The sequence below is a fragment of the Anabrus simplex genome, chromosome 6 (assembly GCF_040414725.1).
Source record: "Anabrus simplex isolate iqAnaSimp1 chromosome 6, ASM4041472v1, whole genome shotgun sequence".
Lineage (NCBI taxonomy): Eukaryota > Metazoa > Arthropoda > Insecta > Orthoptera > Tettigoniidae > Anabrus > Anabrus simplex.
This window is the reverse complement of record NC_090270.1, coordinates 18,594,621-18,607,670: the sequence shown is the minus strand read 5'-3', so window position 1 is coordinate 18,607,670 and position 13,050 is coordinate 18,594,621. Positions and strand designations below refer to the sequence as shown.

General features: G+C 38.9%; 1 protein-coding gene across 1 annotated transcript in view; it reads right to left on the bottom strand.

Annotated features, from left to right (window-relative positions):
- Positions 1-1,364: 1,364 nt before the first annotated feature.
- The window catches only part of inc (BTB/POZ domain-containing protein inc), a 100,031-nt gene continuing 88,345 nt past the window's right edge, over positions 1,365-13,050 (bottom strand). Inside the window, exon 5 of the mRNA XM_067149694.2 lies at positions 1,365-2,408. Coding sequence (XP_067005795.1) covers positions 2,379-2,408 — 30 coding nt within the window. The 3' untranslated portion in view covers positions 1,365-2,378. The remainder of the gene's footprint in view (positions 2,409-13,050) is intronic.

Sequence of the window (13,050 nt, the reverse complement as noted above, 5' to 3'; positions counted from 1 at the left end):
AAAATAACAGGCCGAAGCTAGGGAAGTTTGAGACTGGAATCTTCTGTTGGACATATTTGTCAAAATGAGGGACGGGTTTTCACTGTTGGTAGTTAACACTTTCAACACTATCCCCAAACGAGTGCACTGCTTTCCTGTTACAAGATATTAGAATCATTCTGTATTGCTTTCCTGGTTGTGGACGGCGCTCGTATACCATATGGGCTTGATTTTCGCATGTGTTTATAGGCAGCTGTACGTATCCCATATGGCTTCTGTCCCTTGCACGGAGGTACTAGTTTATCTAGTGTCCACTAGAATACAGCAATTCAAACTGAAACGATAAAAAGGGTTGCCACTGATGCTTTCACGGCCCGTACTTATAGACATATGATATTCAAAGATCGTTGTTTTAGAAGCCTTTCTCGAGGGCAGTCGAGATTTTCTTCTGATGACGCAGAGCATAGTTCTCTGCGAAACGTAAAGAATTTCACATTATTTTCTTGACACGGCATAAGCCCAAAATCCTATTTCAGTTGATAAAAAGGGTAGTTTCTCCTTGCCGTGACCTCTACTGAAGCACTCGATGTGCCATGTTCTGAGCACGCCAAATATGTCGCGCGGTCAGTTGTGTTACTGTACTAACATGCCCTCGCACTGGCTCAATGATAGTGATATCTTGGATATTTTATCGGGAGAAGCGGGTTCAGAAATAGACGACAGTGATGAAGAGACTGCTTACGACCCAGATAACAGTTCGGGCAAGAATTTTCATTTGTTACGTCACTTTCAAATGCAAGTTTTTAGCAGCATAACTTTACTCTGAATACAAATGATAGAAATACTTCACCTCTCCAGAAATCTGGGGTTATTTCTTTTGTTTAGATGAAGAGATGTAGTCTGATGATTCACATGTACCACAAAAAGAAAGTAGATGGTTGTGCAAGGTTGGACTGTGCATAGCCCAATGTTTTCAGTACTACTATACCAAAACAAACTATTCCTAAATAGGTAAATTTTGTATTTCAAACATAATTGCATTTATTTTTTGCTTAAGTAGCAACATTAAATGATTCATTTTTTGTTTTACATTCAAGTTATACCAATAAACCTGCTCAAAGATTTTTCCCGTACATTTTTATGTTTTTCATAAGACTAGTATAATTAAAACTACTTTAGATATGTACTTCCTGATTAACATCTTCATTTTGGATGGCGAACACCTTGATGTGATACAAAATCAGGTATGTACTATGCTTTGCCGATGTGTAATAATGTATCAAAAAGACCCAGTTCACTGCCAGGGTCCATGTTAAAATAGGGTAGTGTTGAACGTGTTAAAAAAAGGAAAGTATTCCATATCATCAGAAATACGCAGCACCACATAAAAACAAAACATTTGTTTATTATACATACAGTACCAGTACATTCAATACAAAAGTAGAACAGTTGAATGTAGTCTAGATTGTATTGCTAGTGATGACAGGTGAACAAAATGAGTAGTAGAAGGGTTCTTCCAACAGCAACAGAATTAACTTTAGCTAGTTCTGAAGAAGGCACACGCCTGTTTCCAGTGAGCAAGATACAGGGTACGTAGGGGGAGTCCTTTCTGCTTCTTAATAAATATGGCAAGTTCACAAAACTCCCCAAGTCATTCATAATCTCAGTAGACCACCCAACTATTGTCTCAATATCAATCTAAGGCTACATACAACATCCTACATATTTTCTAATTTCAGGTACAATGAATGACCTGCTAAAATTTCAGCCATGGATCATAACTTAATTATATTAGGAATGCTTCAATTCCTTGTACATAACTTTTCAAAAAACAGCAATAGTGATATAAAGCAATCCAAGTATCATTAGAGTACAAAGTCATCCGACGGTTCAGGAATAGGGCAGAATGTTAACAAACAAGACATTCATTAAATTGGGTTATTTATAGCAAATCAAATCTCATGCATCACTGTTTCCCTTGTGTAAAAAGCTGCTCAGATTAAGAATAAACATAAATCAGTCAAAATACACTCACATTTCATTGAAAACACATATCAGACTGAGTAATGGCAATCTCAACTAGTTTTATGTCCAGTTTGCGCTGTGGCTATATAGATATACATCCAATGAAAACTTCCATTTTGATTTAAACATGCAAAATGGAATGCAAAGTTCATCTTTTATAAGTAACTACACATCTTTCTTTTTTAAAGTCACTTTTTTCTATCTCCACATAACAAAATAAGTTAAAGTCGTCTACAAGTACGATATCAAAGCAAAGGCAGTGTCAAAACAGTGCTCCTTCCTTTCATAATCTCTTGGGGGTTCATCCTGTTTGCCAACATTGTTCCTGTTGGGCTGCAAGCTGCATGGAGTCTCTCTAGGGTCCGTAGTTAACCTCACATTCTAGACCCTTTCTGCTGCAACACCTGCAACATGCACATAACAATAACATTTAAAGAACAATCAACTTCTCGCTACAAACTACATACAAAACTTGATGGCTGAACTAATGCTGCAATCACAAAGGACAGGATACCCATGGAAATACAGCAGACGGAGAAAAAGCTCTTCACACTATGCCATCTTTACTGATCTCTGGTTACTTACATACAACACTAGGAAAGAAAAATAGAAAGAAGCAAGTTACAAATTAATGCCTAAATTATTTATAAATCACAGAGCCTCTGGAATCTCCAGAATAGGAAGACATTCCTCAACAATATGTTAGATGGTTTGTCTGAAAAATCAGCACCTGCACGCTGGACTTCGGATTTTCCTACATTTGTTACAGCAAGTAAGCTCATCTACCACAACTCATTCTGATTCTGTTAAGTATCAATCTCGAGGAATATTCACTGTAAAAGGTTTAACAATGTCTCTGAGGAAACTACGCAACAGCAGTTGAGAACTATAATCAGTTCTTGCTTCCAGGCCAGATTGATATGGAAGTTAATGTCTGTCAGGTCCTTAGCTGTCCTGATTGCAGGCTGTCTACAATGAAGCCTGCCTGTATATTTCAGTGACTGCAATATCCTTGTGAATAAGCAGATTAGCTTACAGTTTTATATATTAAATGAAACATTTGAAAAACGTTATGTTTATTTCTTCTTTTCATTTATGCAGTCTGTGGACCACCTTAATTTGACTTCAGTTATTTCCGCCCTTGTTCTCCACCCAGTACTCCCTCCATTTCACCCTGTTTTCTCCATCCATGCTGGCTGAGTCCCAGATCTAATCTTTCCTTTGAAACTCTTGGTGTTCATTATCCTAAGGTTGTAGGCTTCCCTACTGCTGATTTATGGTCCTTGTATTCCCTTTTCTTCTTATCACTGTCGGCGGTTACTCATATCCGAGTGTACGCTTTTCACCTGCAGTTCATGTTTGATGGCTCAACAGGTCAATCCTTGCATAGAACATGCAGCCACATTTGAGAGAGGGGGCTGGACGTGGTTGGGACGAGCCTCTGTTTGCAGTCTCTGATGCTCTGTTTCAAACTGCTGAACAGTAATGGAAGTGGATGCATGCCAGTGAGGGCGATCTTCAGCACGTGTGCCAAGTACTGGGGTCGATGTTTGTGCTCTTCACAGTCTTTTTAAGCTGATCCTTGTAGCGTTTCAGAGGGGCACCGCAAGTCCTCCTGCCAGAAATGAGTTCACTGTACAGTAACACTCATGCACTGGACATGTCCAATCCATTTGAACTGGTGACCGGTGATTGAGGCTTCTATACTGTTCATCTGTGCCCTTTTGAGAACTGCAACATTGGTTACATAATCCTCCGTTTTGATATTCATGATGATCCTAAGCTTCTACTGGTGAAAATGTTCCAGTTTCTTGATGTCACAGTGGTATAGAATCCATATTTCACGTCTATACACAATGTGGAGACAACAGCTTGGTACACCATCAGTTTAATGGATATTATTGGATCTTTATTTGAAAAGACTTTCCAGGAAAGACGTCCAAATGCACAATGAGCAGTTCGTATTCTGTTTTCTACGACCATCTCTGAGGTACAGTGTGTCAAGAGAATACTCCCAAGGTAGGAGAAGTGGTCGACTTGTTCCAGAGATGTGTCTGAGATGGTTGTCCGACTCGTTGGCTGAAAGGTCAGCGTACTGGCCTTCGGTTCAGAGAGTCCCGGGTTCGATTCCCGGCCACGTCGGGGATTTTAACCTTAATTGGTTAATTCCAATGGCCCGGGGGCTGGGTGTTTATGCTGTCCCCAACATCCCTGAAACTCACACACCACACATAACACTATCCTCACCACAATAACACGCAGTTACCTACGAATGGCAGATGCCACCCACCCTCATCGGAGGGTCTGCCTTACAACGGCTGCACTCGGCTAGAAATAGTCAGACGAAATTAAAATTATTATCTGAGATGGTGATGTTGAAGTCTGGCAAACTGGTTCCATGAGCAGGTTGTGCAAGAACTTTAGTTTTCTGAATGTTGATAGTCAGGGCACAGTGTTCATAAGCTGTTTTAAAGCAATCAATAGATATTTTGCATTTCCTTGGGAGAATGAGCTGAAGAAGCATTTTCATCTGCATCTGTTTACCCGGGTGAGATGGGTTAGTCTTTTAGAGCGGAGGCTAGCCTGATTAAAAATACCTTCATCACACCGATAACTAATTTATACACCTATGTTTTGGCAGATGTCTCAGAGCATAGCTGTTAGGTACAGCGCAAAAAGTGTACGTGCAAGCACACAGCCTTGCTTTAGCCCATTAGTAATTGAACATTTTTCTGAGACACTGCTTTGATAGAGAACCCGATCAACCATACTATCGTGGACTGCTGGACAAGTCCTCAAAATGTTCAGGGCAGCCAAACAGCCTTAAAACCATCTACATAGCATCTATAGGCACAATATCAAAGCATAAAATAAATTTCATTGCAAAGCCCGTATTGTCGTTTGTATACTTTTTTTTTTGCTAGGGGCTTTACGTCGCACCGACACAGATAGGTCTTATGGCGACGATGGGACAGGAAAGGCCTAGGAGTTGGAAGGAAGCGGCCGTGGCCTTAATTAAGGTACAGCCCCAGCATTTGCCTGGTGTGAAAATGGGAAACCACGGAAAACCATTTTCAGGGCTGCCGATAGTGGGATTCGAACCTACTATCTCCTGGATGCAAGCTCACAGCCGCGCGCCTCTACGCGCACGGCCAACTCGCCCGGTCGTATACTTTTTCAAAGGTACAGTCAAAGGTTCCACCTTTACAATACTAAAAGATTATTTTTTACTTAACTATTAACAAATATCGGTACATGTTTTGTCCATCTTAGTGGACATCATCAGCTGAATAATTGTAAGTACAATAGACAAGGACAAAAACACATTAAAATGATTTGGTTTACCAAATACATCAGTTAAAAATGCATGTTAAAAATTTGTTATGTTTGGAGAATGTTCTGGAGCACAAATATTTGGTTCTATTAATAATAATAATAATGTTATTTGCTTTATGTTCCACTAACTACTTTTACGGTCTTCGGAGACGCCGAGGTGCCGAAATTTAGTCTCGCGGGAGTTCTTTTACGTGCCAGTTAGTGATGGGTAGTTCGCGAACAAACTAGTTCTCGGGAACTACTTCACTCCCACGAACTGTGAAGTGTTTACTCGTCTCTCGAGAACTACTTCGCGAACTGTAGAACTTCACGAGCGTGAAGGGAATGGGAAGGAACTTGTTGGCGGACGAACTACTTCAGCGGTTGCAGAGTGCTCTGGCGGGAAAATTACACATTTTAAAGTAGTTCGCGAAGTAGTTCGTAAAGTAGTTCTTTCTTGGGAGCGAGAGTGTTGGAGTCTGACGTTTAGCGCCACCGGCGAGAAAAAGTTGACCAACGCTCAGATGTTCTAAATTTGTTTGTCAGGGGATGAAATCACCACCAAGAAAAGGGTGCTCTTGCGATAACAGATCAGCGTTTAAAACATCTCATTTTCAAGTCGACAAAATTTCACAGACATTTTTATTATCTTTGAAAAGAAATAGATTTTTTTCTATACATTCCTGAGGGTTTGGGGGCGGGGGAAGAGAGTGTGAACTGACATTACCGGTAATAGGAACGTTCATTTCTGTAGCATCTACGAATGTTATAGAGAAGTGCACCTGCGTGCTACCTGTTGTCCACTTTGTGTACTTCCTTGTTCTGGAAAGCTTGCGAAGCGATGAAGCCTTGTATGAAGGGAATGAGAAGGAACTTGTTCGCGGACGAACTACTTCAGCGGTTGCAGAGTGCTCTAGCGGGAAAGTTAAACATTTTGAAGTAGTTCGTGAAGTAGTTCTTTCTTGGGAGCGAGAGTGAATGAACTAGTTCCCACAGGTGAACTGCTTCTTCCCATTACTAGTGCCAGTAAATCTACCGACACAAGGCTGTCGTATTTGAGCACCTTCAAATACCACTGGACTGAGCCAGGATCGAACCTGCCAAGTTGGGGTTAGAAGGCCAGCGCCTTAACCGTCTGAGCCACTCAGACCGGCTTTGGTTCTATTAAAATGATCAAGATATTAAACACATGTGATAGTTCAATAAAATGTGGTAATCGAGCTCTTCTTATTGGCATGAAGTTGTATGAAAATATGATTCGGATTACCGAATACGTCAAAATGCATGTTAAAATTTTTTGTTTGGAGAATGTTCTGGAGCACAAATATTTGGTTCTATTAAAATGAAGATAAAGATATTAAACACATGTGATAGTTCAACACCTCCTAGATATATAAGACCTCACAACTGTTCTGGAAATATACTGTTACATCAGCATAGGGAGGACATAGGGAGGAATGCTTGAACCTTTTCAGTAATAACACAGCAATGAGTTTGCCCATGTAACGCTGAAATTAGAAGAGTTTAAATCCATGTGTTGCGTACTCAACTGTAAGGAGAATTCCAACAGTGATAACGAAGCGCATGAATTAAGTTTACGAAAGACGAGGTTATGCGGCAGATATGTTTACGTGCAATTCCAAGACAAGACTACAGATTTACTAATAACTCAACGGTGAGTAACTATTATTATTACATTCTCACTCAATCATAATGAGTATAGGCCTATGACGTATTTAACTACATGCAACAACTGGTGATATGTAGGCATACGTAGGTGGTTTGAAAAGTTCTCGGAATGTACTAGAATTAAGTATCTTACCTCGGTGGAACTGCTTTTTAATTTTTCAACATAGTCTCCCTGTAGATTAATGCATTTGGTCCAGCTACATTCCAATGCCTTGATCCCATCTCGAAAATGAGATTCCTCCAGGCCTGCAAAATACCTCTCCAATTCGGCTGTCAGTTCTTCCCTTGTAGAAAATCTCCATCCACCGAGGAAAATTTTCAGCTTGGGGAATAGATGAAAGTCTGATGGTGCCAAATCAGGTGAATAAGGTGGATATGGCAACAATTCGTACCCCAGTTCATGAAGTTTTGCCATGGCAATAACACTTGTGTGCAGCGGAGCGTTGTCCTGATGAAAGATGACTTTTTTTCCCTTGCCAAACCAGGCCTTGTTTCGCGTATCTTTTCCTGTAGTTGGTCTAGGAGGTTTGCATAGTATTGCCCCATAATTGTTTGGCCAGTAGGAAGATAATCTATCAGCAGAATGCCTTTTGCATCCCAGAAAACTGAGGCCATGACCTTTCCGGCCGAACACACTGCCTTTGCTTTCTTTGGTGGTGGTGAATCAGCATGTTTCCACTGCTTTGACTGCTGTTTTGTCTCTGGGGTATAGTAGTGGACCCAAGTTTCATCTGTAGTCACAAACCAGCGCAAAAAAATCTTGTTGGTTGCACTGAAAACGGGCCAGACTTTGTTCGGACATTTCCAATCTGGTGCGTTTATTGTCCAATGTCAAGAGCCGCGGCACCCATCTTGCGGATAATTTTTTCATACCTAATTGTTCGGTTAAAATATAATATATACCCATTCAGAAGACATCCTTACAGCTTCAGCAATCTCCCGCACTTTCAGTCAACGATCCTCCATGACCATTTTATATACTTTTGAAATAAATTCTGGGTCGTAACACTTTTTGGCCGTCCACTATGTGAATCATCATCCAAGCTCTCCCCACCAAATTTAAACTTGCTGGTCCATTTGGCAACAGTTGAAAATGAAGGAGCAGAGTCCCCCAGTGTGTTCTGAATGTCGGCATGAATTTCCTTTGCTTTCATACCTTTCTTTACAAAGTATTTAATCACTGCTCGAATCTCAGTTTTTCCCTTGTCACAAATCACTACGCGGGAACAACAACAAAGAGTCGTCACTACCACACTCCTGCAGCTAGAGCACTGACGCGCCACGTGTTCACTCACAAAGGATGTGTGATTATTGCGCGGGAACCTCGTTGCTCTATCACTGACATCTAGCGGTGATTCCGAGAACTTTTCAAACCGTCCTCGTATTTACTCTTCAATGATATAAGGTTATGTTAGCTCACAATCATAGGATACATTATTTCAAAGGTATTATTATTTTTATTATTATTATAAGCATTAAAACATACCACCTACAAGAGCTACTGGTGTAGGCCGATTCACTATGTAAATGCACGAATTTCGCTCACAGTGATACATTATTTTACAGGTATGCCACAGACATTTCAAAGTCGGTGATATTTTATGGGAAGTAACTGGTACTGATCCTCAGGAAAAAGTTTTAACTACTCCTCTTCCAAGACCATGACTGTCAGAGACTGCAGTGCCTTATGTCTTTCCCAACTGCCCATCATATTTATAGTCACATTCTGGCAGGTGAAGGGAAGAACCAGGCAAAAATGTAGAATAGAAAGAGGAGCAATAAACAGAGCCATTGAAGATAGTACATATCTCATACACAGAATTTCAATCCACAATCTTACACAGCTGAAAAATACAATAAACATGTTGTTACCTGATGGTTGTTGTACTGTGATGAAGGAAACGTAAGTAATTTTTCTGTACGTCGATACATCAAGGCAACCATACTGCATAGCATATGTAATCATCTTATAGGACATGGCCTTTATTCTAAACGGGTTTTATTAAAGTATAAAATATTTCTAATGTATATGTGGACAAAATTACTAATACAAATGCGGTATATTCTTTAGTTACAAAACATCATAGCTGCATCACAAGGAATGAGTGTAACAATGTGTAGAAAGGATCAAGAAATGAGTTAATTCTAGTCCTAGTTGATGAAGTGAACACCAAGGATGATGTCCCCAGAGTTAATTTAATGGTCATAGTTATAACATTTCTTAGTTCATAAAGGAGTATGCATATGCTTTTCTTGTTATTTGTTCAACCTTCTGTCTGATATCTCCTCAAGTTTACAAATTTATGGCCGACCCCGTGGTGAAGGGATATAATGCCTGCCTGTTACCCGGAGGCCCCGGGTTCGATTCCTGGCCAAGCCAGGGATTTTTATCCAGATCTGAGGGCTGGTTCGAGGTCCACTCAGCCTGCGTGATTACATTTGCGAGCTATCTGACGGTGAGATAGTGGCCCAGGTCTAGAAAGCCAAGAATAACGGCTGAAAGGATTCGTCCTGCCGAACACAAGACACCTCGTAATCTGCAGGCCTTCGGGCTGAGCAGGACCAGTCTGAATGGTAGTCCAATATTAGGACAGAAACTTACATACTTTCTGGAATACATAAAACAAAGTTCAAGGTTTCGAACAGAATGACAAATTGGTAACATCGACGGTAGGTGAAATTCTCATTAAACCATACATGAACTTCAAGGGAGGAAACATTGTAGGGTCATGTGCAAATACTGCCAGTGATGCTACATCAGCTTGGATGTTAGGCCTATGCTAATATTATACGTGCTAGTTTTCTTTTTAAGATCACGTAATGCCTATTTAAATTGAAATATGTTTGTAACATCCTGTTGTGCTGTTAGCAATTCGGCCTAAGTAAGTTAACATTGCAAAATGCTGTCGTGTTTTACAACTGTTTGCTGTTTTTCTTTAATGGCAGAGTCACTAAAATAGGTAATAACGACAGTAGTATTCAATATCCTTCAAATTTGAAACCCTATTTGTTAGTAAATAAAATATTCCATTGGCAAAAAATATTAAAATCATGTCTGTATTTAACCATGTTCCACGTTTCTCTGTATTGCCATCGCCTCCTTAGCGTGACGTCACCACACTGCTGTAGTGTTGCCTACTTATATTTTCAAGTTCCGCTAAATACTACTAAAAATCCACTAAAATTCCGCTAAGAAATCTGATATCAAATAATGAGCAATAATAATAATAATAATAATAATAATAATAATAATAATAATAATAATAATAATAACAATAATAATAATAATAATAATAATAATAATAATAATAAATGTCTGCACTCACCTGATCTGTGAGTTTCACCGGGATTAACCCCTGCCTGCGAGGCGGCGAGCTAAAACTTGTAGGCGTTTTACTGCCGGGTGCAAACTAGGTGAATCCCCTATCTCAAGGGCCACACACAAAACAGGGCATTTCATTAAACGGTCTTCCTTCATAACATAAATATAAATGCTACTCTCTCACAGTTTCATTATCTGTCGTCATTCGTCAACTAAGGGATAAGTACCCTTTCCCCGTGCATTACAAATTTATGATACCATCATCTCATAACATCAAATCCCAACAAAATGTTTTCCTCATGTGACTGCTAGCTCCTGATAAGAAATATGGAGACAGACTGGAGTACAAATTTTTTTTAAAAATGTAAAATGGACAAAGCACTAAATTCGATAATAATAAATATAGAATTCAGCCAAAAAATCCGCTGTTCGCTAAATGATATATTTCTCCGCCGACAGTCTTCTAATTCCGCCAAATTTAGCGGAAAATCTGCCAAGTTGGCAACACTGCGCTGTTGTTAGGCCTTATTATCTAGGAAGTGTTGGATAGTTCCAATAAATTGCACTCTTCTTGGCGTGATGTTGACAATTCTTAGTTATAAGGCAGGAAGAATATCTGACTGCAATTTCATACATGGAGAAATTGTGTAGAACTTGAGTCTCCCTAGAACGAAAACGGTCGCTATTAGCAATGTTAAAAGTAGGTAAGGTTGAAGCATCTTATAATTACAAGTGAAGTTGAAAGAATATGCGACACATCTGACTACTTACGTCCTTGTCTGCCCATGAGTGGTTAACTCGATACATGTGTTAATGTTGATGGCTGACTGAAGATGAACTGTGGAGGCCGCGTGTGATGAAAGCCAGTTTGAAGGGAGAAAGGGGAGGGTTGAATCCAGTGGGTGGGAGCGAGTGTGTAAAAGTTTGTTGTGAGACTTTCTCAAGGAGAAATTGTTGAGTAATGCCTCGAAAAGCACATTCCCAGTTTCCAAAATTTCATTTAAATTGTAAGCAGGATTGCATTTTTGGTCTATATTAATGAAGATATTTTCTAAGATGTTAAGTAAATTGCCTTTATTATTAATGCAAAATTTTTTAAGTCTTGCTCTATAGAGCTGAAGGAGTGATTGGACTCTTATGTAAGTACTCATGGCAGAATATTTGTTGTGTTTGTAGGCGTTGATGTGTTCTTTATATCTAATTAGATTCAATGTTCGTAAAAAACCTCTCCTACCAAATTGAAATCAATAAATCAACAGCTCCTCTATTCCCCAAGAAGGCCATTGATTCTTTGAAACAAAAAAAATCAACGAGAATAATTTGATAGTTACGAAAGCGGACAAGGGCACTGCTACAGAAATTATGAACAAGGAGACCTATGTTCAAAAACTGAAACATTCTTTTCTGTTTTGGAAAATTTGTTTATATTGATTACAGAGGATCCAACTAATAATATTCACAAGAAGTTAAAACAAATATTGAAACAAATATCCTTCATTCTCAGTGACTACGATTCTTAGAAATTAATCAACGTGAACCCAAGAATTCCTACAGCAAAAGCTCTGCCTGAAAAAACACATGTAGGAACTATAGGAACAGTCCCACTTACAAGACTTCCAAATTTATTCACAATTTTTAAAAAAATATTACAAATCTGAGAACCCCAGCTCTACTAGAAATTCTACAGAATTTTGTAAATCGACCAAAAGCTCAGTTTTACAACCACAACAATGTACTCTTGACATTTAAAAAAACATGTACTCCAACATACTGGTCACAAAAACCTTAAAGATAATCAAGGATATTTTCTGGAAACATAGTAAATTAAGCACACAGGAAACTGAAGAGTTCTTAAACATTTTAGAATTTGTAACTTCTAACAATTACTTCACTTTTATTGGTAAAATCTATAAGCAAGACAGTTTTCCTAAGGGCTTTAGGGATAATGGCAGAAATTTATTTGGACTATTTGGAAAATACCAAGATTCATAACAAAATCAAAGAAATTGTATTCTGGACGCAATACGTTGATGATACATTTGCTTTAATAGATCACATCACCAATGGCGGTATCATCCTTGAACAATTAAATGCAGTTGACCCATGGATTAAGTTTACTTCTGAAGTTGAAACCAGTAACTCTTTAAACCTTTTAGATCTCACCATTAATAGCAGCTCGAACAAACTTTCTTACAATATCTACAGAAAGCCTATTCAAACCGTAAACACCATTCATCTGGATTCTATGCACTGGACTCTCAAAAAAAGAGCAACTTTTTATAGCCTAATTCATAGAGTTTATAACGTTCCTTTATATGATGTGAATCGAAGGGAAAAAACTCAACACCATCTACTTTTTTTGAGGAAAAACAGTTTTGGCAGGCATTTCATAGATAGGATTGTCAGAAAAATCCTCCTCGACTCTGCTCAGAGCGACAAAAAAGAAAGCAGATAACTATGCCACCTTCACTTACACCAATAGAAATATTTACAAAATCACAAATATTCTTAAGAAACACAATGTCAACATTGCTTTTAAAACAATCAATAACAACACTAATCTTTTCTATTAACAGTACAAAGCCAATAACATTAATAACAAATACTACAAATTAGGTGTATACGTCCTAAATTGTAACCAATGCCCAGCAAGTTATGTTGGTCAAACTGAAAGAAACTTTTTTATTAGATATAAAGAACATGTCAACGCCCCCAGACAC